The 27,094-nt window shown below is 27.4% G+C and overlaps 1 protein-coding gene across 1 annotated transcript; it reads right to left on the bottom strand.

The window, feature by feature from the left end:
• Positions 1 to 1,415: 1,415 nt before the first annotated feature.
• LOC135925564 (T-complex protein 1 subunit delta-like) lies at positions 1,416 to 15,016 on the bottom strand. The gene is made up of 13 exons (XM_065460953.1): positions 14,858 to 15,016; positions 14,761 to 14,813; positions 14,614 to 14,703; positions 14,314 to 14,571; positions 14,081 to 14,202; positions 13,864 to 14,002; positions 9,460 to 9,599; positions 8,168 to 8,264; positions 7,986 to 8,096; positions 7,807 to 7,937; positions 5,374 to 5,614; positions 1,808 to 1,921; positions 1,416 to 1,618 (listed from the first exon to the last, which is right to left on the bottom strand). Exons 1-13 carry the CDS (start codon positions 14,961 to 14,963, stop codon positions 1,604 to 1,606), a joined length of 1,617 nt encoding a protein of 538 aa, XP_065317025.1. The 5' UTR covers positions 14,964 to 15,016; the 3' UTR covers positions 1,416 to 1,603.
• Positions 15,017 to 27,094: the final 12,078 nt, after the last annotated feature.

The following is a 27,094-nucleotide window of genomic DNA, read 5'->3' as shown; positions in this document are numbered from 1 at the left end:
TAATAAAATTATATTTTAAATATTAGCAACTCTACTTGATCCCAGATTTCAAAATCTTAAAGTTGTTTCAGAATATTTAAACTTGAATTTTACGACATCATTGCAATTTTTAATTCGACATTTAAAACTTTTAGAGCATGATAGAAATGCACAGAGTGAAATTCAAGTTGAGGATAATGGTCAAACATCAAGCTCTTATATATATCTAAATTAGCTCGTAAACATTCCCTTCCAAGTAATGATTATAACAATATTAGTAATCTAGAACAAGAATGCCATATTTTGCTCAACCAAAATAATATCCCAGAAGAGGATGCATTAATCTTTTGGAAGAAAAAGCGACTGGAACTTCCTATGCTTGCTAATTTAGCAAGGAAGGTTCTTTGTATACCTGCACAGCTAAAGAATTTTTTCCATTGCTTGATTAATACTCAATGCTAAAAGGACCTCTTTATGTCCCACAAATCTTGATAAAATACTGTTTATTCATGATAATTATAATTTTGCTAAATCTGAATTCTGACTTATTATATTTCATACTTTTGCTTGCATCCCAAATTTATTTTAATTATGATAATAATCAATAGAATATTTCTTATATGTGTTGTTGATGTGACTCTGATCTGAGTAAAATTGCAATTTCTTAGTCTATTTCTGAGAATGAGAAAATACATAAATTTAAATTGGAGTGGGACAGGAAATAATTTAAGATCAATTAAACTATGTTAACAATTTGTTAGAAAAGATCACTCAAATAAATTATAAAAAATGTAATGCATTAATTTATAAATTAAATCCATTAAAAAAATTTTAAAATAAATATTGCGCTGCCGCCGCCTACAATTTAGAAGACGGCGGCGAAATCGGCGCGCCGCCGAACGCCGATAAAAAATTTAAAATAACCGTCGCCGTTGATTGAGACATCGTCGCACAGGTCTAGGTATAAGTAATCAGTAATATTTAACAAATAATATTGGTATTATCAAGTAAATGCTTTAATATTTTTACTCAAACCATAGTATTTACACTTAATTTTAATGGATTGAACCTGGTCTGAAGGAGGAAGGGGGTAAAAAGAATAAATTGGATATTATTTTCAAATAACAGGTAACATCTAGCATAAAAGTAAGAAGAAAATTTTCATTCCCCATCATTTTTGACGGGCTATCTAGTATTAATAAAATACTCCTTCTAATCCTTGAAACACTACCGCCATCGTTCGCTGAAATATTGGTGCTAAAACGCTCAACCCAAACGGCCCAAAAAGCGAACAACTCCTTTGCGTAGTTATGGTCAACAACCTTTGATCTCCTTCACCCGCAATTGCAAATATGCATTTGAAAAATCCACTTAAATACTGTCTCCTTAGCCAATATTTCCTCTATCCTGGGTAACAGATACTACACCTCAACAACCCATGGATTCAACGTTACCCGAAAATCTTTTATTTATAAACAACAGCGGCTAAATATGACAAAAAAACATATAATACATTTGAGTAATTTAAAATTGAATAAAAAAAATTAATGAAATAGCAAATGATGTTTCACAAAAAAATTTAGGCCTAATGTATTTGAAAAACTATGATCTGCTGTATTCCTCCCTATCGGCCTTGTACCTAGAAGAAATATAAATCATAAAAGGACATATATTACTATTAAATTTATGAAAGTATTTTTAATTATATTTTCTTTAGAACTTTTTTCTTATATAATTTATTTTATCATTTAATCTTCTTTTTATTATATCATTGTTTATTCCTTAGAATAAAATTTTATATATCATTAATAAAATAAGGTTTTCATACTATGTCATCAATTTTCAAAATGCTGACAACAGTCTCAGTAGCTAATCTAATAGCACTTGTGGAAACTAACAATGGCTGCAACACATTCTCCTCCAGCATGTTTGTTATAGTTCCCTAATGAATATAGAATATGTTTTAGTTCGAAATGAATATAAATAATTTGATATTAATTATTATATTCAATATCAGGAGAGAGTAAAAGATAATAATTATAATAATAGGGAGGTAGCGGACACTGAGGCGGAGTTATAAGCGGACACTGGGGCGGGGTTATAAGCGGAAACAAATACTTTTAATTTAAAAAAAAATCGTTATAGGTAAATATCTCAGATATGGTCAGGGTCTACTTTTTACCATTCATTTACATTTATTAGCTGACTAATTCACATTTAACTAACATTGGCCAAAAACATATTTTTTTGGGAAAAACTCTGATTTAAGCATAAATTATAAAAATGTAAAATCAAAATTATAGCCAAACACGAGATTTTCCCGAACTTTTCGGCTCCGTTTTATCAAGTTAGGTAATATTTGTCTGTTCAAAATCATGTCTAAACCATTTTTTTCTAAAAAATAAATCAGCTTAATTTTATCATAATATATATGATATATTCCACGTCAAATCGATCACGATTCGGCCGACCCCTTTTAAAATTGTTGAAATTTTCTGGAATTATTTAGATAGGTAAAAAAAATGAAAAAGTTATTTATTGCTCGCTAGCACGCCTGATTCCCGAGATATAGGGGCTCAAAGGTGCAAAAAAGATCCACTTTGGAATCTGTAAAATTTTTAAAATGCTTATGTCTCAAAAACTATTTATAGTAAAAAATATATAATCAAAATAACAGCAAAAATTGGCGCCAATTGAGCCGTTAACTACCGGTAAAAAAGGGAGTTTGTTTTCGAAATTTATTTATTGCTTTTTATTTAGACACCTTTGCTAAATATATTTATGTTGTCAATACCTTAGCGAAGCTATCGACTCCAAGAATCGAAGAAAAAAATAGATAACGCTTTATGAAATTACGAATTATGGTTAAAATTTTGTTGCTAACTTATCAATAACCCGATATTTTCACTTTTTATATTAAAAAATTTTGAATTTCTATTAAATATATACCCATTAGCCACTTAATAATCTAACATATTTTCAATAATATATATCTTTCATATAATTTTTTTAATATATAGAAATATAGATAAAATCATATTCATTCCATAATTTAAAATATATTTGAAACAAAATTTAGTTAGTCCAATTTTAATATTTGAATATCTTTAAATTTATGGCTCTCGTAAATTAATTAAAATTAATCTTTTTTGGACTTGAATCTTTTCACTATTCTTTATTATAGAAACAAAATTACCCAGGCATCGATCTACTATATTCATCATTGCTATAAAAAGTTTTGACAACATCAAAGGTGACGGCATCTACTATCTTGCTGGGTTTAGGATTCGGTAAAAAAAACCTTTTTCTTTTATTAAACCTTTTGATTTTAACGCCATATATAAAATATTAAATTCTTTTACAATTTTTCTTATTGACCAATTAGAAGGTAAAAATATTAATCTATATTTATTTGTAATCGACAGTTGTGAGAAATTGATTTTAAGGTATCTATAATTTCATCGAAGTTTTCATCATTTGATGAAGATATTGGTATAATTTTAGTCGTTAAAATTTTTTTTACTCTAGATATTTTTTTCTTCAAATATTTTTTTCACATAAGCGTTTTCTTTTAATGGGAGATTCCCCTATTGATTGTAGGGATGTATTAATGTTTCAGCCTCTCGATTAATTATATGAGGGGTAGAATCAATATCTACATTGTCATGAAGTATAAGGAATGTTTGTTAATTTTTGTCGGCAAAGAGCATATTAACACATCTAAATTGAATGGTAAATTTTTTGGGTCATCCAGGGTGGAATATTTCTTAAATTCTTACGATAATAAGCATGTCTTTGTAGATTAAATGGGTTGCAACATTTTAATATTTGGTATGTCGATCTATGATATAGAATAAAATTTTAATTGATCTGCACCTAGAATATATGTTTTTGCACTCTCCAATCCCGAATGTTATTAATAAACAGACGATAAAATAATAAGCTGCAGACGGGTTGAATTATTTAAAATTAATCTGAACGGTCAAATTAAAAATATTACGCCGAAAGAGAGATCGTTTTAAACAGTTTATTTTGTAAAATAATATGCTAGTAAAATATAATCGTTAATTTGCCTAATAAAATATTCGTTTTTAATGCAGGTGTTATACATATACATTATCGGGCTAATTAAGTCATTTGCTATAGTAGCGAAGTAGAGATCTAAAATATGTAAAACTTTTTAAGAATGGTGGGGGGGGGAACTGGAAAATATTATCATTTTCTTATAAAAATATCAACATTTTCATTTTCCTTAAGAATAATATTTTTCAACCATTAGCGCCATCTATTTTTTTCTTCAATTTTTGGTAATGAGGCCAATTTTTATTATTTTTTGATAGCCCTTTAAAGATTTTTTTACATACAATTTGATATATTATATACTTTTTTACTATAAATAGTTTTTGAGATAGGCATTTTAAAAATTTTACAAATTCCAAAGTGGATCTTTTTTGCACCTTTGAGCCCTTATTCTCGGGAACCAGGTACTAGCGAGCTAAAGTAAACCGCTTTCTCATTTATTTACCTATCTAAATAATTCCGAAATTTTTAACATTTTAAAAGGGGTAGGCCGAAAATGTGCCTTTTTTGATCGATTTGACATAATAGCCCATATATTAATTCTTTGATCTATGGAGTAAATGTCGTCTGAAGTTTATAAACTTCTAGGTGAGCTATATTCATTTCTGTAAACCTTCTTGGGGTAAAGTATCAGAAAGGGGGATAAAATCCGAAACTAATCAAATGTATTTTTATTCATTGATAAAAATCTAAAATGAGTAATTACAAAAGAAAAACAAAACAAAGAAAAACAAAACGATAAAATAATATTATAGAAACCATAATGTTTATTATTGCGTAATCGGCTAATTTTATTCGACTCCAAAACAGCTTAAATGTGTTTTTAGGTGAAGAAACCTAATAAAACTAATTAGCCAAAAATTAGGCATGGGACTAATCGTCCCTCAACAATATATAACAAATATAAAATAAGTGATAATTAAGGTTAGGCTTAACTTATGTCGGCTGGTTAGCCAATGTCTAATCTTTGACTAATTATTTTCGGCGATTTTTCGGCCAAGCCTAATTAAGTTTAGGAGAATTTTAGCCAATTATGCAACACTAAACGATGTCGCTAAATAAAATATTGAATGTTTCATAATTATATCATATCCCTTAACTTATAAGTTGTTAGGAATTAAAAGTTATAAAACCTCATAACATACCAAACCCGAAAGTTAGTTTAACCCACTTAAACAGCAGAAGCAGAAAAAAATAGCAAAGGCAACTGATTCTTTAGATTGCAATATAGTGTGTGGTTCATATATTTATAAAAATAATCATGTTTAGTTAGTTCTTAATTGTTAAAATATAGTTAATATTCGAGTTAAAAACCTTTCTAACGTTAAGGCCTGCATTGACGTCTTCAGCATGTCTGGCTTTGAGATCAGTAAGCGCATGAACTGGATCAAGCCCAGCGTTTTCTGCAAGCGTGATGGGTATAACTTCCAGCGCACGAGCAAAGGCCTCAAAACAGACACGTTCCACTGGAGTCGTTGTTTCATCATTCTTGCTTATCTCTGGAAGACGGAGACGGATTTCAATTTCGGGGGCGCCACCTCCAGCTATCAGAGCTCTGACATAAAGAAAAATAATTCGGTTAAAATTATATAGAAAAGTTTGATATTTGTCATTATTTTTAAAAAAATGATAGGAATATTTTTTTAAATAAAACTGATTTAACTCAATTTGCAATTATAATAGAAAAAGAATATAGAATCTAATATAACAAGATTTAGATGTTTTTCTTTCTCTAAAATGTGGCAAGCCATTAAAAAATTTGTTCACATTATTAAAATTAGTTTTCTACTGAAGAAATGTATTGTCTCATAGGCATGTTTTATTAGATCCTTTTTTAATGTTACATTTTTAATTTATAGTGATATTACAATTCTCTTTTCAACAATATACAAGAATTTCTTAATAGGCTAATATAATTTTATATATAAAGTAAAATAAAATAAAATAAAACATATCTTAGGATATAAAAGTCAATATCATATTATCACTAAAAAATTGTTTAAACGATCAAAAGTAAAGTAAAATAAGCATTAGGGTGTAATACAAATAAATCAACTATATTAACATTTCACCTTAAAAGGAAATTCCCCTAACTTTCCCCTTGGTGGTGTAAAGAATAAGGAAAAGTTTTATAATCGAGCCTCCATAGTTGGGTAGATGCCGATACATGAAGTCCCTTGTTGTTGCTGAATCGTTTTCATAGTTTTGTTTAAGTTTGGCTGTGATCATTGTTTAGTTTTAATATTACATAAATGTCCCTGGTTCTTTCCAAATTATAATTGTCTATATCTCTATGGCCACTTGATACTGTAATTTTGGCAACAGACTGTCAAAAATTGGTAGAAATTTTTGTTTCTTTACAAGATCGAGGAGAATTAGGAGGGTTTCCTCTGAGGGTGGGATATTAATATAGATGATTTATTTGTATTACACTTTAAGAATTATTTCTATTGTTATTTTACTTTAATCAATCATTTAAACAATTTTGTTAAACTAAACGTGGTAATATAATAATGACATTTATATCCTTGTGTTTTCGTTAATCAGACAAATCTAGCCTACTAAATGATTCATAATCCTGAAGGTATATTCCCTTCGTCAAATTAATGAACTTTCAAGATCCTTCTCTTGAACCTGTTTATTATAAATAAGTTCAATTAATTTTATTATTAGTCCAAATTCTCAGTCCATGTAATTTTTAACCTGATTGATAAACTCACAATTATTGTTTGCCCATAAATCAGCTATAATTTTTTTTTAATAGGCAGATATATATAATTATATATGTTTTATAAATGGTTAATGTATTTTAAAATTATCCTGACAAAAAATACATAAATCATAAAGTTAATCAAATTTTTTTTATCAGAATCGACAAATATAATGACCATTGTCAAAAAACTCAGATATAATTATAATTTTTTTTGGAACGCCCTGTTTATTCCAAATAATGATCAATATTATCTTATCTATGGTTGACACAAAACAATTAATCTACTATGATTAAATATACGGTCGAATTCAATTATGGAAGAATTATTTTTCAAACAGATATATTTTAAATTATTTTATCTTGGAGGAATATAACGAATTATAAAAGTAATGCTATCTACTTTATGTATAACATTTATAAAAAACATGTATTTGAATGTTAGAAATAATATTAAATATATTATAAAAAAATTATTAGAGAAATCTATATTTTTTTTGCGATTATTATATTTTATATTTTAGCTTCTACTGTTTTGGAGACATTTTATTTAAAAAAATTTAATATAAGGATTTTTTTGGGTAAAAGTTTTAACATAGGATATACGATGTCTTTTTCAAATATATAGTAATTTATATAAAATTTTAGGCTAGCATTTGCATATTAATCAGGGTCAGATTCTATGACTAAATATAAGGATTTATTAATAAATTTTATATAACATCTTATTTATGTGTTGGATATATTTTTTTAATATTAAAAAGGAATATTCACATATTTTTACTAGAAGCAGAGACCTGCAGAGGTACCACTGCACGGCTTTGATATTTTAAAAATATATTACATTTTTTTTAATATTTATAACTAACTCATAGTAAAATGTGAAATGATAAATTTTTAATAATTATTATGTTTAATTAAAATAAAATGGTTTAAATCAGAGACCAATAACACTTTATCTGCATTGATTTCACACCCTGCATTAAAGTAATCATTATAAAATTGAAAAACTATTATATTATTTATGCATCACATACTTTTGCTTGACCAAGCATCTAAGAACGCAAAGTGAATCATGGAGAGATCTTTCAGCTTCATCCAAGATTAGCTTGTTACTTCCTCTGACTAATATAGTGACAGTTTGACCTGGGTTAGATATACCAGTGATCTTATATGTTTTATAAATAAATTATAAAAATTTAAACTATTTTAATACCTTTATTAATTTGGAATTATCATCTGTATTAATTTGCTCAACCAAATCAGCAGAACCCAACATTTCAGGAGTAAAATGGTCTAAACTTGCAATGGGTTTACAACCTAAACTCTATATTTTTTAAAATAAAAAATTTAAGATCAATGTATTATTTTTAAATTATTTATAAAATATTAAAAAACCTTGCAAACAAATTCTACATCGTCTCGTTCTATATCTTTTAAAACCAATATTTTCATCTTGGCAAAATAATGTAATGCTAGTTCACTAATAGCATCTCTGTAATTTGTTTTGCATACATAATAAATAAATGAATATTAAATATTTTAGCAGATTATATGAATTACAATGTATAACCAAATTTGGAACCTTAAATCACTGAATATGAACCTGACAAATAAATGTGGTTTTTGCTTAATAATTTATTAATAAATGATGTCATTTATTTCTCAAGTATTTTATTCGAAATTAACAGGTTTTGTAAATATATATTTTTTAAGTATAATAAGAAAATTGCCAGTATTTTATTAATTTTACCAGTATAAATTAATAATTAAGTATTGTGGGGTTCTTTATAAGATTTTCATTTAATATATATTTTTCCAGTATTTTGGTTATTTTTCTCCATTAATTACAGTAATAGGTAAATATTTAAAATTAATTTACCAGTATTACAAATTTATAAAATCAAGGTAGATATTTACTGTTTCTATAAAAAAATCATATCAGGCTAATATTTTCAAAGATTTTATATTATCATTGATTTGGTTATTTTATAATTATAATATTATTTATTTTATACATAATTTCCTAATAAAAGAAACAGAAATCTAATTTATATACAATTTTTTAAAAAAGAATTAAATTTAAGAAAGTGAAGCTAAATTTATAATTAAAACATATAAATGCATTTTATAAGGTTAAATAAAGCAAAAATACTAAGTGCTTTGTTTAAATATGGAGATATATTAATGCCAAATTTTAATAAAAAAAGTAACATCATTTCATATTATATTAAAATTTAAGAGATATCTTCAATATAAGCCCACTTTGGGGCTATCAATTTAAACATTTGGCGAGTTAAATATATTTTTAAAACAATGGGTGGGTGGCCAATTTTGAAATTTATGGGAGGGTGAGTAGGATGGGCTTATACCTATTTTTTCAAAATTATTTTATATTGAATACTTTATAAGTTTAAATAATAATAATATTAAAACTATGTAAATAGAGCCAAACCAACCAATTAAAATTTTTTTAAAACATTAGGGCTAAATAAATTTTTTTAAAGAAATAAAGGTGGGAGGGGTTAAATTTTTGAAAACAATGGACAATTGGTCTAAACCTTGTCCGTTCCTTTTAAAAAATTTATTTTCAAGCATATGTGATTTTTGCCATAAAACGACAAACATGAACAAATTAAAAAAAATGCTTAACACCAGGTATAAAAGAAATAAATTATCTAAAAAATAACCTTAAAATTGATTTTTGAAGAAGTAACACACTACAACCAGCCTTTTTAATCTGTTTTGCAATGTTGAGTATATAGGTCCTTTCTTCTTTCAAAACTCTGTCCATTTGTGCATAATCAGATACAATCACATTGCTTTCCATCTAAATATTTATTTTTGTTTCAAATAAAAAATTATATATAACCTTGCAATAGATTATTTGCATTATATAATGAGATTTTAATAATTAGAGTAATGCACCAAATATTTGTTTAATTTTTTAATGTCAATAAGATCCCACTCACCTGTTTATCAGAGGCATTAGCATTTTTTACTGATAATAAAAATTGTGAGTCATTAAATATCTTTGGAAAAAACATATTTACAAAAGAATTATATATTTTTATATTCGTTCAAAATTAATAAATCAAATAAATAACATAAATAAAATATTAGCCAGTAGTTCAAAAATATTAATATTACATATAGTATTCTTACTTCCACCCTGATTGAATAAAACAAATTTTAAAAAAATAATAAGGAATAGGCAAGAAAATATCCAAAAAATTATTTGTTATATGCGTCTATTCAATAAGTAGTGAGAAAAAATTTTCAACTGTGGACTATATTTTAGGTAAAATAAAGTGTTGAAATTTTTATTATTTATTATATTTAGACTATAATTGGTTTAAATAAGTTACCTTTAATTTACTAAATATTTCAAAATTTATTATAATAAGCAGAATAAAATAGCTAAATCATGACTCAATTATTTAAGAACTTCAGATGTGCCTTATACCTAATATAAACCTTTTAAAAGTTTTAAATCATTATTTGTGCTAAATCTATTGACAAAAATTTGAGAAATTTTGTATTAAAATTAATTTTTTTATGATCATGTTTTTTGACATCCTTAAAATATAAGGGTCATTCCATGTCAAATCAATCACTTTTCGGCCGACCCCTTTCGATTTCGATAAAAATTCGTAGGCTGGTTATATATGTTCCCATTAGATTATAAACAAAATTTTAGCGCATTAGAAACTATATTAGCAGAGATATTCGGGGTTAAAGGTCCAAAAAACGTCTTTTTTTGCTTTTTACTGATGTTAAATAATTAGTTTTTAATTTAAAACTAAATATGATCAAATATTGAATCTAATATCAATAGCCAAGTTAATAATTGATGATTATGGCGAAAACATCAAAATTAATTTTTGATAAAATATGGGTCATCTTATGGTCAATTGAAAACTTGAAATTAATATTTCGAAATGTATATGATCTCCGATTTTTAATTTTTTTAAGAATTATTATCCGTTTACTATTTTTTTAATAATTTATTCGACAATTAGTATGGCTGGGTATTTATTTAAAAAAATATTGCGATTTTTATACTTTAAAAAAAATAGATGGCGCTATATATAATAGTTTTAATATGTTAAAATTTATTTTTTTTATTGATTAAAAATTATTTAATGTATATATATCATACTAAATCGATTACAATGTGCATTATATATATTATTTGTAATTCAGATCATAAATTTTTAAAATCTTCACAAATTTTGCCTAATTAAGATAGTTTATAAATTAATTAAATCTTACGTCATCTAAAGGAATACAAAGCCTGGCTAGCTTGTGAGATTCTTCAGGAGATAATATATATTTTCGACTGGTGGGAGTAGAAGGATTGACCAGCGAGAGAATATGAGATTTAGGCAACACTAAAATATAATTTAAATGAGGCTGAAGGTCCACAAGGGTGTAAAAATCGGATTTTTACTTCTTCATTTGTATAACTTTTATCGATTATATATCCTAACCACCATTTATCATCATATACACATGTTATATATCCATTAATATTTTAAAATATAATTTTCTCATTTAAAAACGGAACTTGTTTTATATTATATTTATTGGAATTAGAATATATTTTGGTTTTTAGTTTATTTTGATCAATGGGAATAATCCCGTGAATTTTTTGGGTCCCATGTATGGGCAGTGCAGAATTAAATCTTTTACGAAGGGCTAATTCCTCTTCGATATATTCTTGATTGGATACATATTCAAATTGAATATTAATATTTTCTTTAGCATAATTATATAATTCTAATGAGGTTAGGATTTGATTTTTATTTGGCCTTTGAAGACTAGCTCTGGCAACTAATCTTTTGACAGTTCCTCCGATACCGTCACATGCATTTTTGCCGTGAGCAGTGACAAAGAAATGCCATTCGGCAGGAATATTAAAATCGTATTTATGAAGGCATATGTTCAGAAAATTTTTGCGATTCTTCTATTGAGACGCGGCTTCATCCGAAAAATATATTATTTTTTCTGGTTTAGAATTAAATTTGGCTGTTAAGAATTTAATGAATTTTTTTTGATAAAGGTGGACTGCACTAGTATTATGGCTTAATGATTCGGACAAAATAACAAAATTTATATTTTTTAATTCTTCTCCAGATTTATAATATGCTACAAATGGATGTATAGTGGTCTGCACATTGTTCCAATGAAATCCCTAAACTTCATCTTGTAAAATGAAGGAATAATTCTCAGAATAATCTAGAATTGTTAAAAATTCCTCATCTTTTAAATTTTCTTTGGAATTCTTCAAAAATAAACTTTGTGTTTAGCTATAAACGAGTGACGCAGTAAAATTTGAACATTTTATAATAGATATTCGATGAAACCATCAATGGACTTTATAATAGTTTAGAGATTTGCTCTATCCACGGTGATCCATTGTTTAAACGTGACATATTCTATACGATTTCTCTGAAACAATTCGTATAATTGGCCCATAAGAGATTCTATACCAGGGCATTGATCACAATTTGTTAAATAACATTTTGGCTGAGATGGATTACAAATAATTTGCGCCAAAAGATTGTCATAAGAATTTATACAGTAATATTCTCCTGCTGTAATTTCAGCTATTACATTTGTCATTAATTTAACATTCTGATGAATGGCACAGACACAAACAGTGTGTGTGCCATCCAAATAAAATTAATTTTTTGGTCTAAGTTCGGCAAATTTAGGGAATCCAATTGATATACTTGGATATTCTTCCTTAAACATCTTGAATATTTCTTTAAGATTATTTAATATAAATCTTTGCTGATTCTTTCTCGCCTTTAACAGATACACAATCTTTTATTCCAGGCATGAGTCGGCTTATTTCATCAGAACTATAATTTTGTTATTTTTATTGCTTAAAAAATTTTTCAAAATCTTTGAAATTTTCTTTTATCTCTGGTTATTTTAATAATGTAAGATAATGACAATTTCATAACATTCTTGGTCTTAATGGGTATGACTTAGTCTGGGGAGGGGGTGGATAGGGGGTTGGGGATAGGCCTGGTAATTAATGTGATTTTCGATTTTTCCCTTAATAATTTTCCTGCACCCCTTTAATCCTGCTTTTTTGTTTGTGTGCTAGTCCGATTTTTTAATTATTTTAATTTACATTGAAATATTAAAAAAATTTTTTATCCTGCGAATATCTCAGGGGAATAAGGTTTACAAAGTTATATAATCGAATTTTATGATATATTATACATTAAAATATTTTTAATCAATAAAAAAAATGAATTTTAACATATTAAACCTATTATATATAGCGCCATCTATTTTTTAAAAGTATAAAAATCGCAATATTTTTTTAAATAAATATCCAGCCATGCTAATTGTTAAAGAAATTATTAAAAAAATAGTAAACAGATAATATTTCTTAAAAAAAATAAAAATCGGAGATCATATACATTTCGAAATATTAATTTCAAGTTTTCAACTGACCATAAGATGACCCATTTTTTAAAAAAAAATTATTTTTGATGTTTTGGCCATAATTATCAATTATTAACTTAGCTATTGATATTAGATTCAATATTTGATCATAATTAGTTTTAAATTAAATATTAATTATTTAACATCAGTAAAAGAAATAAAAGGCGTTTTTTGGACCTTTAACCCTGATTATCTCCGCTAATATAGTTGCTAATGCGCTAAAATTTTGTATGGAAACATATATAACCAGTCTACAACTTTTTATCAAAATTGAAAGGGGTCGGCCAAAAATCTTGATTTTTTTGCTCATTTGAAATGGAATGACCCATAACTTCCATTTTCCAATACAAGGATTTTAAACCAAAATGTTGTTAAAAAGGACCCCCACATTAAAAAAAAATACACTTTATTGTATAAAATGCTGTAGCTTTTTAGTAAATCATTAACTACTATTGAGCAAGTGGGCTCAGGCTAAAAAATAAATCATGATATATGAAAAAGAATTAATAAGATGAATTATTAAATAACAACCTGAAAAAATTAATTTAATATAGGCTAATATCCAAAAAAATTAAAATTTTAGGCAATATCAAGTATAGGCATTCTGATATTAATATAAAGATTACATCTGTTTTAGGAGGTGATATGCAAAATTGTATCAATCCTATTTTAGCCTTTTCAATCTTGCTTGGAGCACCACTACCACCACTAAAGTTTTGAATAAAAACTACACCATCAACCAATTCTGTATCTTCTAATGTGCCACTATTTAAATTAAAGTAATAAATTGGAAAAACATTTAATATGAATAAAATAAGTTGTTTAACATTAAAATATATTTACCCTAATTTTGTTATGATTTTGATATCTTTTAAATCAACATTCGTTGCTATTTCAGGATCAGTTATCTTAAATATAGCATCTACTGCTATTGGTGCAAGTATGTTTGAATATTGTGACACCATCTTTTTTATTATTAAAAAAATTCAACTTTATATGAAATTATAATATTTAATTAGAAACTATTTTATATAAGTATTTAATTTATAAAGAAATAAAATCATGCATTTTGTAACCTTAGAATTTAGGGCAGTTGATGCACATTTTATAAGAGTTTGACGATCTGACATTTTAACTGGAATCGACATACTTTCTAATATTTTACAAGCTTGAATAGAAGCACGACCAAATGCTTCACTAACAAGAGTGGGATGAAGGTCAGCTTTGTCCAATAATTTATTTCCAGCAGCTTCTAAAAGGCTACCTGCTAGAATTACAACAGTAGTTGTACCATCCCCTGCCTCAATATCTTGAGCTTTAGCTAATTCAACCAACTTAAAACAAAAGAATAAATTATATTCACATATTTATAATACCATTTTTGCTGCAGGATGAATAACTTGCATTTGTTTTAAAATGGTAGCACCATCATTGGTTATGGTAACATCTCCATTTTTCGATTTTATCTATAATCGTTGAAAAAATAAAAGGTATATAAGAATTGATATGATTAAAGTATAAACCATTTTATCCATACCCCTTGGTCCTAAACTAGTCCTTATAGAATCTGCAATAGCTAAATATTTAATGCAATTAAAAAATAATAAAAAAATTAAAAACCTTTAGCAGCTATAATATTGCTCTCTCTAATATGAGATGGCTTTTGCTTTTCCTTGAAATTAGTCTTATCAAAGGTAGCATTTGCATAACTTGCGAATTGAACCATTTTTTTATATTAACGAGACGAGAAGCGTGATTTTTCTTTATGCAACAATGAAAAAAAAAGTTTAAATAATGTGTGAATTGAATTGTGAATGCACCACAATTATCAAATATCAAATATCCATAATTTAATGCCAACTATAAGTTTATACTTATTTATTTTGACAATAATATTAATATTAAATTATTTATAAATATGAATTTTTATGCAAACTTTACAGAAGATTCACTTTATATTATTTACTTACAAACCGTATCTAGGCATCGATATATCGTATCGGCTTGATTCAATATTAAATTTTCGCCTTGGTCCAAAAATCTCAAAATATTTTACCCATCCTCTCAGATAACCTTACATTTTTTAAGGATATTTATCCAACTGCCCTTATATTCAATTATAGTAATGTATTTTGACCTTCACTTACTAATTTTTGGTAATTATTTTGTAGAAATTATTATATATATAGGTTATTAGTGTTGTTAAAAAGCTCAATTTGGGCGATTTTGAAACGGCTAGATTAAGATTATAAACAAAACATTTTGTAAGCTTATAGATTTTGCTCCTAGCTGGCAGAAATGTGGACATCTATTTACCAAATCTCGATATTTTCATAAATTGTTTTAGCTAAAATCTTAATCATGCAGTTTTAAATCAGGCTTTTTAACAACACTATAGCCTACATTCATACAATTTTACCTGATTTTTCTTTATTATATGTTTTTGTTATTTTTCCCAAATTAACCCTCAATTAAATAGCTATATAAGTTTATACACATATTTTAAAATGTTGAAATCGAATAGAATAAATTACTTATTGCCTTACTTTAAATTTTTACGGACATGGTCACTGGTTTATTGCTCAAAAATTTGACGGAGAGGGGGAGGGTGACTAACATTTCTTAATATATTATCAAAAGATAGGATATATAAAATCTGAAAATTTTATTAAAATATTTATTTATATTATATTTTGAAAATAATGTGCCAAATTAAATATCACCGATATCCAAATAAATTTTAAAAAATATAAATATGAGTTAAAAATTTTCCTTAATCTTTCGAATATTTATTCTTAAACTCCCTCGATTATATACCATTATCATAATCATAAGATGAGTACATTTCATACTCATCACACAATTATGGAATTTTGTGTGCAATTTTTATATCATAACATGTGTTCTATTAATTTTTATATATAATTACAGATAGTTCGATAAGAACGACATTGAATTTAAATGTTGTCTTTAATTTTATGGTATATGAAACAAAGATTTCCTCTTTATCTGATGCTGGATAAATCAGAAATCAGCAAATCCTATGAAGTGTGAATTAGACTTTTGTTGTGAGTCAAATATTTTCATTATTTTTATAAAATTTTAATGAAGAATATATTTAACACCTACAATATGAACAAATAATTTGAAAATGTGATGAATATACATTTTATTTTATCACTTTGATAATAATTGAAAAAATTGTAATTATGTGCTCAATAAAAAATATGAGTGATTAATAGATTTGTATTTGCAAATTTAACATTATAGTCAAAAATTATTTTTGAACAAGGAAGGCAGAGATTAAAAAATTTAATTTTTAATTTCTTTTATTTAATTTATTAACAAATATATATCTCTGACAAATTTCTACCTATATATATTTTTTTTATATATTATAATTATTTACATATACAAAATTTAAGAAAAGAAGAATTTTACATACAAACTTAAGAAAAGAAGAATTTATTTTAAAAGGTTTTTACATATAACAAAGTAAAAAAGGAATAATTAACAAAGTAAGAAAATAAAATTTTGTTTTTAAGGTTAAACAATTTACAAAATTTAAAATTAAATAATCTTTGAAACATTTTAAATTTCAATTACTTTTATTTGATATTTATATCAAATATTTATTTATTTACTCTCCCCCCACTCCTCTTCTCAGACCAAGTCCAATCCATTAAGAAAAGTGGATACTATTATTTTAGACAAAAAATATTTTGATTACTTTAATTTGATACCCATATCGATATTATGTATTGGTAAAAATATTCCAGATACCCCAAGATTCTACCCCCCCCCCCCCCCAATTTAGATTAATTATTATCATTAGGGTCAAAAGATATATAATTACTTTATTTGATACTCATATCGATATTTTGGTTGATAAAAATATTTTTTAACCCTCCAAGACCTAGACCCACCCACTTAGAATAATAATCATCATTACAATCAAAAGATATTTTATTACATTTGGAATTTAAGATAGGGATTAACCCAGTACAACTATAATGCGCCTAGCGACATTTTATCACACGACACTTTATCATGCGACACTTTATCATGCGACACTTTATCATGCGACACTTAATCACGACGACACTTTATCACGACGACACTTTATCACGACGACACTTTATCATGACGACACTTTATCATGACGACACTTTATCACGACGACACTTTATCACTCAGTCATTTGATAACGCGACACTTTATCACGCGACATTTTATCATGATATACTTAAAACTTAATTTAATATAATTGAAAAGTTAAATTTTGATAATATCTCATTTTTTGACTTTCATCATGATATATTTAAAACTTAATTTTATATATTTGAAAAGTTAAATTTTGATAATATCTCATTTTTTGACTTTCATCATGATATACTTAAAACTTAATTTTATATATTTGAAAAGTTAAATTTTGATAATATCTTATTTTTTGACTTTTCCGTCTAAATTCCAATATTTAAAAAATTTAAATTAATTTTTTTTGTATTTTTTTTATTGAGAAAAACTCATATTTTAATTTACATAAATATAATTTTTTTAAACTTATTTATCATCTTATATAGGGAAACAGGAGACATAAGCAATAATTTTCTATTTATACTTTTTATTAATAAGTAACTATAAATCAATAAAACACCACACTTAAATTAATGTGTTTATCTATTGATATTTTTTAAGCTAATCGTTTTTTCACAAAGATTTATAATTTTTACAAATTAAGGTTTTGTATTTACCCATAAATATAATAATTTTTTTTTCTTCTATATATACCTCAATTTTCTATATTATTATATATTAAAGAATATTTTTTTATTAATTATAATGTTTGAATTAGGATTTACATCGAAAAATAAACCTACCCCAAAATTACGAATATATTAAATTTAGGACAAATAAAAATGAATCAATATGCTGGAGATGCGCCAAATATAAATCTCTAAAATGCCATTCTTTTATTACAACAAAATTGAATGATATCTTAAAAGGTCCCTTTGATCATACTCATGAGGGTAACATTTCAAAATCTTATGCCCGAAAAGCAATATCAGAAATGAAATCCAAATTAAGTGAATATTCTAGTCCTTCTTTGGTCCATGCAACAACATTGTTAAATTATGATAATAATACCTTGATGGTTATGCCAAATAAGTCTGCCCTTTATCGATCCTTACAAAGGCATAAAAAATCTACCATTATATTGCCTCCTATCCCTAAGGATCTCACTTTCTTATATCCGGAATGTTACAGGGATATGCTCAAACACGATTCTGGGCCAGATGATAATTTAAGATTTATAATGTTGAGCACGGACGAACTACTCGAAGGATTATCAAGATCGGATATATGGATATGTGATAGTACCTTTAAAATTGTACCTGAAATATTCTTCCAACTTTATACCATCCACTTTCAAATTGCACCAGGCGCGAATCCTGTTGGTATATATTGCTTATTACCAAATAAAACGGCGCATACATATGCAAGGATGATAAAAGTAATCATATTATATATTTTAAGAGATGTAATTTAATTTTTATTATAGAAGCTGAAACAATTACTACCAGGGGCGCATCCGAGGAAAATATTGGTGGATTTCGAACAGGCACCGATAAATGCGTTTAGAGCTGGGTATCCACTCGCAGATATCCTTGGATGTTATTTTCATCTAAAACAGAGCGTTAATAGAAAAATAAACGATTTGGGATTAAAAGAGATGTATGAGTCGAATGACGACTTTCGATTGTATAGTAGGTGTTTATCGGCTCTTGCATATGTCCCAGAGGATGATGTTGGAAACTCATTTGATACTTTGGCAGAAATATTTGGTGAATTGAATGGCTCATCTGAGCTAATTTCCTACTTTGAGAAGACCTATATCCGAGGACGTAGAAATCCCAGTAAAAAAAATATTTTTTTTATTATAAATTTATATATTTATAGGGCAACGAAATAACTTTGCAGCGCCTTTATATAATGTAAGACTATGGAATAAACACAATTCCACGTTAGAAGGTGTCGCCCGAAGAACAAATTGTGTTGAAGGGTGGCACTATGGAATTCAATCCCTATACCAATGTTCTCATCCAACACTATGGAAATTTTTAGATGGGATACAAAAAGATATGCAGAAACATAAAGCTCTATATCTTCAAGTCGTGATAGGAACAACACCGTACTTATCAAAGAAATATGAAGATATAAAAAGACGAATTCAGATTTGTGTTTCAAATTACGGATTGTCGGATTCTTTAATATTTTTAAAAGCTATTGCCCATATTTCGTGCAATTAAATATATTATAAATAATTTATATTTTTTACTCGTGATATATTGATTTATAGTTACTTATTAATAAAAAGTATAAATAGAAAATTATTGCTTGTCTCCTGTTTCCCTATATAAGATGATAATTAAGTTAAAAAAAATTATATTTATGTAAATTAAAATATGAGTTTTTCTCAATAAAAAAAATTAAATTAAAATTTTTTAAATATTGGAATTTAGACGGAAAAGTCAAAAAATGAGATATTATCAAAATTTAATTTTTTCAAATATATTAAATTAAGTTTTAAGTATATCATGATAAAGTGTGGCGTTAACAAAAAAAAATTAATTTAAATTTTTTAAATATTGAAATTTAGACGGAAAAGTCTAAAAATGAGATATTATCAAAATTTTATTTTTTCAAATATATTAAATTAAGTTTTAAGTATATCATGATAAAGTGTCGCGTTAACATAAAAAATTAATTTAAATTTTTTAAATATTGGAATTTAGACGGAAAAGTCAAAAAATGAGATATTATCAAAATTTAATTTTTTCAAATATATAAAATTAAGTTTTAAGTATATCATGATGAAAGTCAAAAAATGAGATATTATCAAAATTTAACTTTTCAATTATATTAAATTAAGTTTTAAGTATATCATGATAAAATTTCGCGTGATAAAGTGTCGCGTTATCAAATGACTGAGTGATAAAGTGTCGTCGTGATAAAGTGTCGTCGTGATAAAGTGTCGTCATGAGAAAGTGTCGTCGTTATAAAATGTCGTCGTGATAAAGTGTCGTCGTGATAAAGTGTCGTTGTGATAAAGTGTCGTCGTGATAAAGTGTCGCATGATAAAGTGTCGCGTGATAAAGTGACTCCAAATCCTATAATGTTTTATATAAGAGTTAAAAGTGAACAGCGATTTATTTAATAAAACAAATTATCAAATGTATATTAAGTAAACGTGATAATTTAATTTTCCGTATAGTATTTTGAAGATAAAAACAAATAATCTGGTAACTGATGATCTCTATAGATATTTATATATACATATTGAATCAATTTAGAATATTTATCTTATCTTATCTAGCAAGTTTGTCATAGACCTGCCCAAAATGAGCGAAACTGAATTATATAAAGGCCCACCCTTAATATAATTATGCCGATTTTTTTCTCAAGGATCAAAAAAAGTTAATCTATAAATTACCCATTATATTTAATTAACTTTTATATTTAACGATAATTTAAATATTTGATTAATAGCCACAAAACAATATACAACAGATAATATAATATTATAAACAAAAGACCATTAAAATATGAAGTAGAATATATATAATATTATAAACAAAAGACCATTAAAATATAAAGTAGAATATATATAATATTATTACAATTACCTTTTATTTGTTACCTCAGTTTTTATTTTAATCTCCCCCCCCCCCCTTAACCCCCAACAAAGTCAAACCTACCAAGACTAAGAGCGAATACTATTTCAGTCAAAATATTTTTTAATTAGCTTTTATTTTTACCCATATCTAGTGTTGATAAAAATATTCTTGACCCCCCCCCCCACAACTAAGTCTAATCTATTAAAACTAAATGAGTTAGTGGTGGCAGGCTATTGCTCTGAAAAAATGGTAGGGGCACCCTAAAATGTTTTTTAATAAAATATGATGCCGTTTATTTAGCGCAATTCAGTTTTTTAATCTTTTTATTTTAATTATAAAAATGCCAATAACTAATTTTATTCTTGTGGGTATATGAGTGTCAATGGCTAAAAAAATAGAAAAATAAAATAATATTTCTTTTATCTAATATATAAAATAAAATATAATAATATATAAATATTATTAAATTTAAAATATTTCATCAAAATAATTGTAACAGATATAGTACATTTATAAACAATAAAAATAACTATTTAAACAAGAGCAGAGCTGCATATACAAAAGCCACCTAAGGTAAAATATTTGAAATAGAGAATCAAAACCTTGCCGAGATCGAATAAAGAGTCCAAAAAATTTCAGGGCCTAGCTCCCTTCTCGGTAATTTATCGAAAATTGTAATGATTTTTTTTTACCTCGTATGTAGGCCTCGTAAAATCAAATAATAAAAATATTAGATTCGTTTTATGGATATTGTATTATTCGTATCAATATTTGAATATTTTAAAGTAATAATATTGGAATTATTAGATTTTAATGTTAAAATAAATTTACAGAGACCTGCAGACACGGCCCTAAACCCGGCCCATATATTTTTTATTTCAAATATAACCGAGCGCCTAAATATTTTTTAAAAAAATACCTGGACATAGCCAAATATTTTAAATAGCCATTATTTTCTATAAAAATTAAAGATAAATAAAATATATTTAAACAATATCATAGAAAGAACAATATACCAAATTAATTCACTTATCATATTTCCCATTTCCTTTTCGATCCTTAGAAAATATTTATTAAACTATTATTCAAATTACACTCTTAAGGGAGATATTAATTATCATTTTATCTCTCTTTTTCTTGGTCCCAAATTCAGGCAATACGTATGTTGCCAGGGAAAGGAGCTTAAAATGACTAATATTTATATAAACGACTATTTTAAATTACAAAAGGACAGGAAATTAGGTAATTAACGTTGGACAGTCAAATTGAAGGTAAGGTTATTAAAACTCAATGGTTTTATGACAAATGGGGAAATAAAATTATTTATGTTATTTGGGTCGTTTTTTTTTGTTAAATTGCAAAATTATTCATTTTTGGTTATTTTTTTTTTTGATTATATGGCGCAATCATTATTTTAATATATTATAATATTATTTGTAAACGAACTAAAAAAGAGTAATTATAAAAATTGTTTGTCATATGTTTTAAAATTAATTTTATTATTAATCATTCTATATGTATTTGTAATAAATATAAAAAGAAGAAAAAACGAAATAAAAAATTATTATTTCTACTTCCAAATTTTTTAGTATATTAATTCAAAATTTATTTCGAAATATAATTATTCCGTTCAAAAAATTTTAGGGAATTTAAAAAAAAGAAAATAAAGGAAAATAAAAGGGAATAAACTAAAAAACAAAGAAAATAAAAAGGAATAGATAGTAAAACAAAGAAAATAAAAAGTAACAAGAAAAAGAAAACAAAAAACTAGGTAAAAACTAGGATTACATTAATAAGTGTTAATCTATTAAATTATTGTAAACGTTAAAAGTGATGACCAAGACACTTTTCGAATTCAATAAAAGTTAGTTGAGTTGTATTAGATAATCCGTGTGTCAGATATTGTGGGTAAAGATTTATTTAAGCATTGTGTTAGATAATCTGTGTAACGGACACTTCGGTTTAAGAGTTAATTAAGTGTTGTATTTGATAATCCGTGTGTAGGAAGTTTCAATTAAAGAATTAATTAAGTATTGTATTAGATAATCCGTGTGTTGGACGTTTCAATTAAAGAATTAGTTAAGCGTTGTATTGAACAATCAGTATATCGGACATTTCAATCAAAGAAGTTCATAACAGTTGTATTAAAATTAGCTAATTCGTGTGTAGGACATTTCAATTAGAAAATTCATTAAGAGTTATTATTTAAAAATAAGTAATAAACTGTGCGTACCGTAAATTAACAAATACGGTGAATAACATGTGCAATGTAGGATTGCCAACTATATTGATAATAGTATATCTTTTAACCCTATAGATAGTTAAGAGTTTCATTTTGAAAGTGATGGTAAATTTTTTATAAGCAAAAATGAAGACATTACAATTTGTAAAATAATGAGAAATACAATATAATATTTTATATATAGCCTCTTGTCCAATGAAACAAGAGAGATTAAGATGTGCAGGATGTGGCCGTTTTGGTCATGATAATGAAGAATGTAATATGAGTAATTACAACAACAAAAGTTGTTTTCCACAGAGAGGAATGGGTCAGAATATTCCAAAGGTGAGGACTATTGAAAGAGAGAAAATGGAAGGGGTCAGTGTATCTAATTTAAAGTAAACTTGGGGGGGGGGGCAAAATATGGAATATTTTAGATTTTAGATTCCGAAAAGAAGGACATGTGGCGAGGGACTGTGAGAATTTGTGACTATATGATGATAAAAAATCTGTTATACGGGTCGAGACAAGGCAATTAAGGGTAACAAAAAACTGTTTCAGGGGAAAATAAATAAGAATGGATGTGTAAATGTGCTACAAGAAGAAGTAGTACATGATCCTTGTCCTAGAATGATGATAAATTTAAATAAGGAGAATAGTTCCCATGTTGTTTGATACTGAAGCAGCTATTTAAGTAATTGGGTATAATAGATATCAGAGTATTTGGCCAGCGGGTATGATAAAGAATGAGGGAATAAGAATAAGACGACCCTGTTGGCTGCTATGGGTAGCGTGGACATTCGGTGAGAGGGTTGAGGTAATGGTTAGCAATCGAAATATATAAGCTGTGTTGGAGTGGGACTTGTTCACTAGAATTGGTTTATGGTATAGTTTTTTGGGGAGTATTTTCATGGTGGGGTGTGTTTGTATCAATGAACTAGCGAGGAATACATAATTAGGACGTTTGAGAGCGAGAATGTGTTACCGGGAGTTGAGACCATGTTGAATTTTTAACTAAGGGGCAATAATTATAAGAGTGAAAGAAATATTCTAAACGTGATATAAGGGTGAATAATTATAAGAGCGATAAGGAGAAATAATTCTAAGAGTGAAATAGGGGAAAATTATTCCTAGAGCGAAATAGTGAAAAAAAATTCTGAAAACGAAATAAGGGAGAATAATTTTACAAGCAAAGTAAGGAAAAATAATTCTAAGGACAAAATAAGGAAAAATAATTCTAAGAATGAAATAAGGAAGAATAATTATAAAAGCGAAATAAGGAGAAATAATTATAAAAGCGAAATAAGGAGAAATAATTATAAGAGCGAAATAAGAGGGAATTATAAGTGCGAAATAAGGAGAAATAATTTTAAGAGTGAAATAAGGAGGGAATAATCCCAGGAGCGAAATAAAAGGAAGTTTCTAAGAGCTAATTAGTAGGAAAAAATTATAGGGGTAAATATTTTGGGAATGTTATAAAGAAAAATAATGCTAGGGGAAAAATAGTTAAAAATTACCCGGGGAACGTTGGACTTATTAAAAAATATCGTGATATTAAAAGAAGAAAGGAGAAAGGAAAACTGGGGAAAGAGACATATGGTAGTATCAAGAAAATCGAGAGGTGATGAATGCTGAGACGCTGAACAATGAAGAAGAATTGCCAATAAATGAAGAAGATGGAGGCAAATTGGAGATGACCAAAATGCAATAAGGAGTTTGGAGATTAGTACAAAATTATCAAGAAATTTTCAACAAAGATTTGTGGTATCTCAGAGATTATGAAGTGTATATTAAATTAAAGGATGGCTATGCACCAAAATTTTGCGCGTTGCGGGGAATACCGTTTGAATGGAGAAAAGAAGTAGAAATGGAATTTGATCAATGGGTACAGAAGGGCATTGTATGTGCCATGGAATATAGTGAATATTACTCCACTGCTGCCTAAATGCCATGGACGGTTCCGTCTATGCGTTCGGTTCGTTCTAAATCCATGTGTTATGGAGTTCAAATACCCGTTGCCACCTATTGAAGCAAATTGGTTCATTTAAAGGGAAATATTTTTTTTTTCAAAAGTTTTACGAATGCATCTGCAACTGCGTGTAAAACAGGAGGTAAAGAAATTATTAATTATTACTATGCCTAAGAGATTGTTTGCATTTTGTAGATTGCCATTTGGACTAGTGAATCAGCTCCTACTTTTCTGCGAACAATGGCGGCTGTTTTTCAAGGAATGAAGGGGGTCTTATACCATATGGATGATATGTTGGTGACTGAAAAGACTCCTGAACAACAAGAATGGAGATTGGAGGAGGTATTTCATAAAAGAAAAAGTATTGTAAGCAAATGCAGAGAAAAGTGTGTTAGAGGTGATGAAGGTAACATATCTTGGGCACAAAATTACGGGAAAGGAGGTGAGACCCTTGGACAAAAATATGACAGGAATTACCAATATACTGAGACCTAATAATAAAGCAGAAGTGTAAGCCTTTTTGGGAATAGTCAACTATTACCGGGATTTGCTCAAATAGCAGCGCCATTTACTGTAAAAAGGAAACAAATTTGAATGGGCAGATAAACAAGAGGCGACCTTTAAAGAAATGCAGAATTGGAAAAGAACCTATTTTAGTGTGCTTTAATAATGAATTGGAGGTGAGGGCTGTGGACGCGTCTTATAAAGGTGTGGGAGGAGCTTTGTTGCATTGTTTTGAATTAGAAATGTCGGTGTTATTTTTTCTCAAGGATATTTAGAGCAGCAGAGGCAAAGTATTCGGTGATTGAGCAAGAAGCGATAGCAGTCATTTTTGGATTAAAAAAATGCCGAGAATATCTGATTGGACGCGGTTTGTTATTTATACGGACAATAAACCACTTATACATCTATTCAAAAAGGACAACAAGGAATTAATATTATTGCCCCCACTACAAAGATGGCTATATCGACGAGGGAGAGAAAATTTTTTATGTGGAGCTGGGGAGGATTTCGGGAAAAAGAACAGTAAGAATGGAATGAGAGAGGTGGGCCGTTGACATGAAAGGAAATCGAATTGAGGCGAATCGAAACATGCCTAAAAGAATGAAAAGCGTGGCAGGATGGAGATAAAACGTTTATATATATAGAAAATGGTTGGCAATAATAGATGAATGTCTAGTGCGAGGAAGTCGGAGTGTTATACCGTTCAAATTAAGGGAAGCCGTGATAGATTTGATTCATGCTGGACATCAAGGAATGGTAAGAATGAAACAATGGGGAGGGAAATATGTGTGGTGGCATAAAATAATAAAGATATTAAAAATATTAACCGAGTATGTGTGAGATGTGATTCCTGGTCGATGCCTCGAAAATAAAAGAAAGTGTGCGACCGAAAGCAACTTAGCCCTGGGAGCGTATACACATCAACTTTGAAAATAAGATATTTATACTAGTGGGATGCATATTAAAGTTGGTGGAATATGAGGAGGTAAAAGGTTTCACAACTCTAGTGGTAATAAAAACAATGAAAAATCTATGGGCTAGATTCGGAGTCGTTACAACAATAGTATCGGATGGGAGGTCCAGCTTTTATTAGTAGTAGATAGTTCAAGGTCTTTTGTGCGAAAACTGGATTAACTCTCTCGAGTTCGTATAGTCAGTCAGAGAGGATGGTAGATGTGATTAATAACTGGTTGAAAAAATCCAAAGATGGAGGTGGGGGGATTTGGGTGCTGGCATATTAAAATAACAATAAAAAGGGAAGGAACAATCGCCTTTGGGGAGTTTTTAGGAAGGAGAACTAGAATTTGGTAGGCTTCGCATAGGCCAGAAGTGCAAAGAAAGGGGCTGACCGAGACAAAGGATGAACCTGAATTTATAGAAGGACAGACAGTTGGGCGAGAGTGTTTGGAGGTAACAAAAAATGGGAGTCCGGAATGATTGTAGAAAATATGAGACGAAATTTTGAGCAGGGTGGAGTTTTCAGA

Source organism: Gordionus sp. m RMFG-2023, chromosome 2 (genome assembly GCF_954871325.1).
Source record: "Gordionus sp. m RMFG-2023 chromosome 2, tfGorSpeb1-WG-v2, whole genome shotgun sequence".
Taxonomy (NCBI): domain Eukaryota; kingdom Metazoa; phylum Nematomorpha; class Gordioida; order Chordodea; family Parachordodidae; genus Gordionus; species Gordionus sp. m RMFG-2023.
The sequence above is the reverse complement of the archived record's forward strand: the minus strand, read 5'-3'. Positions and strand labels throughout refer to the sequence as shown.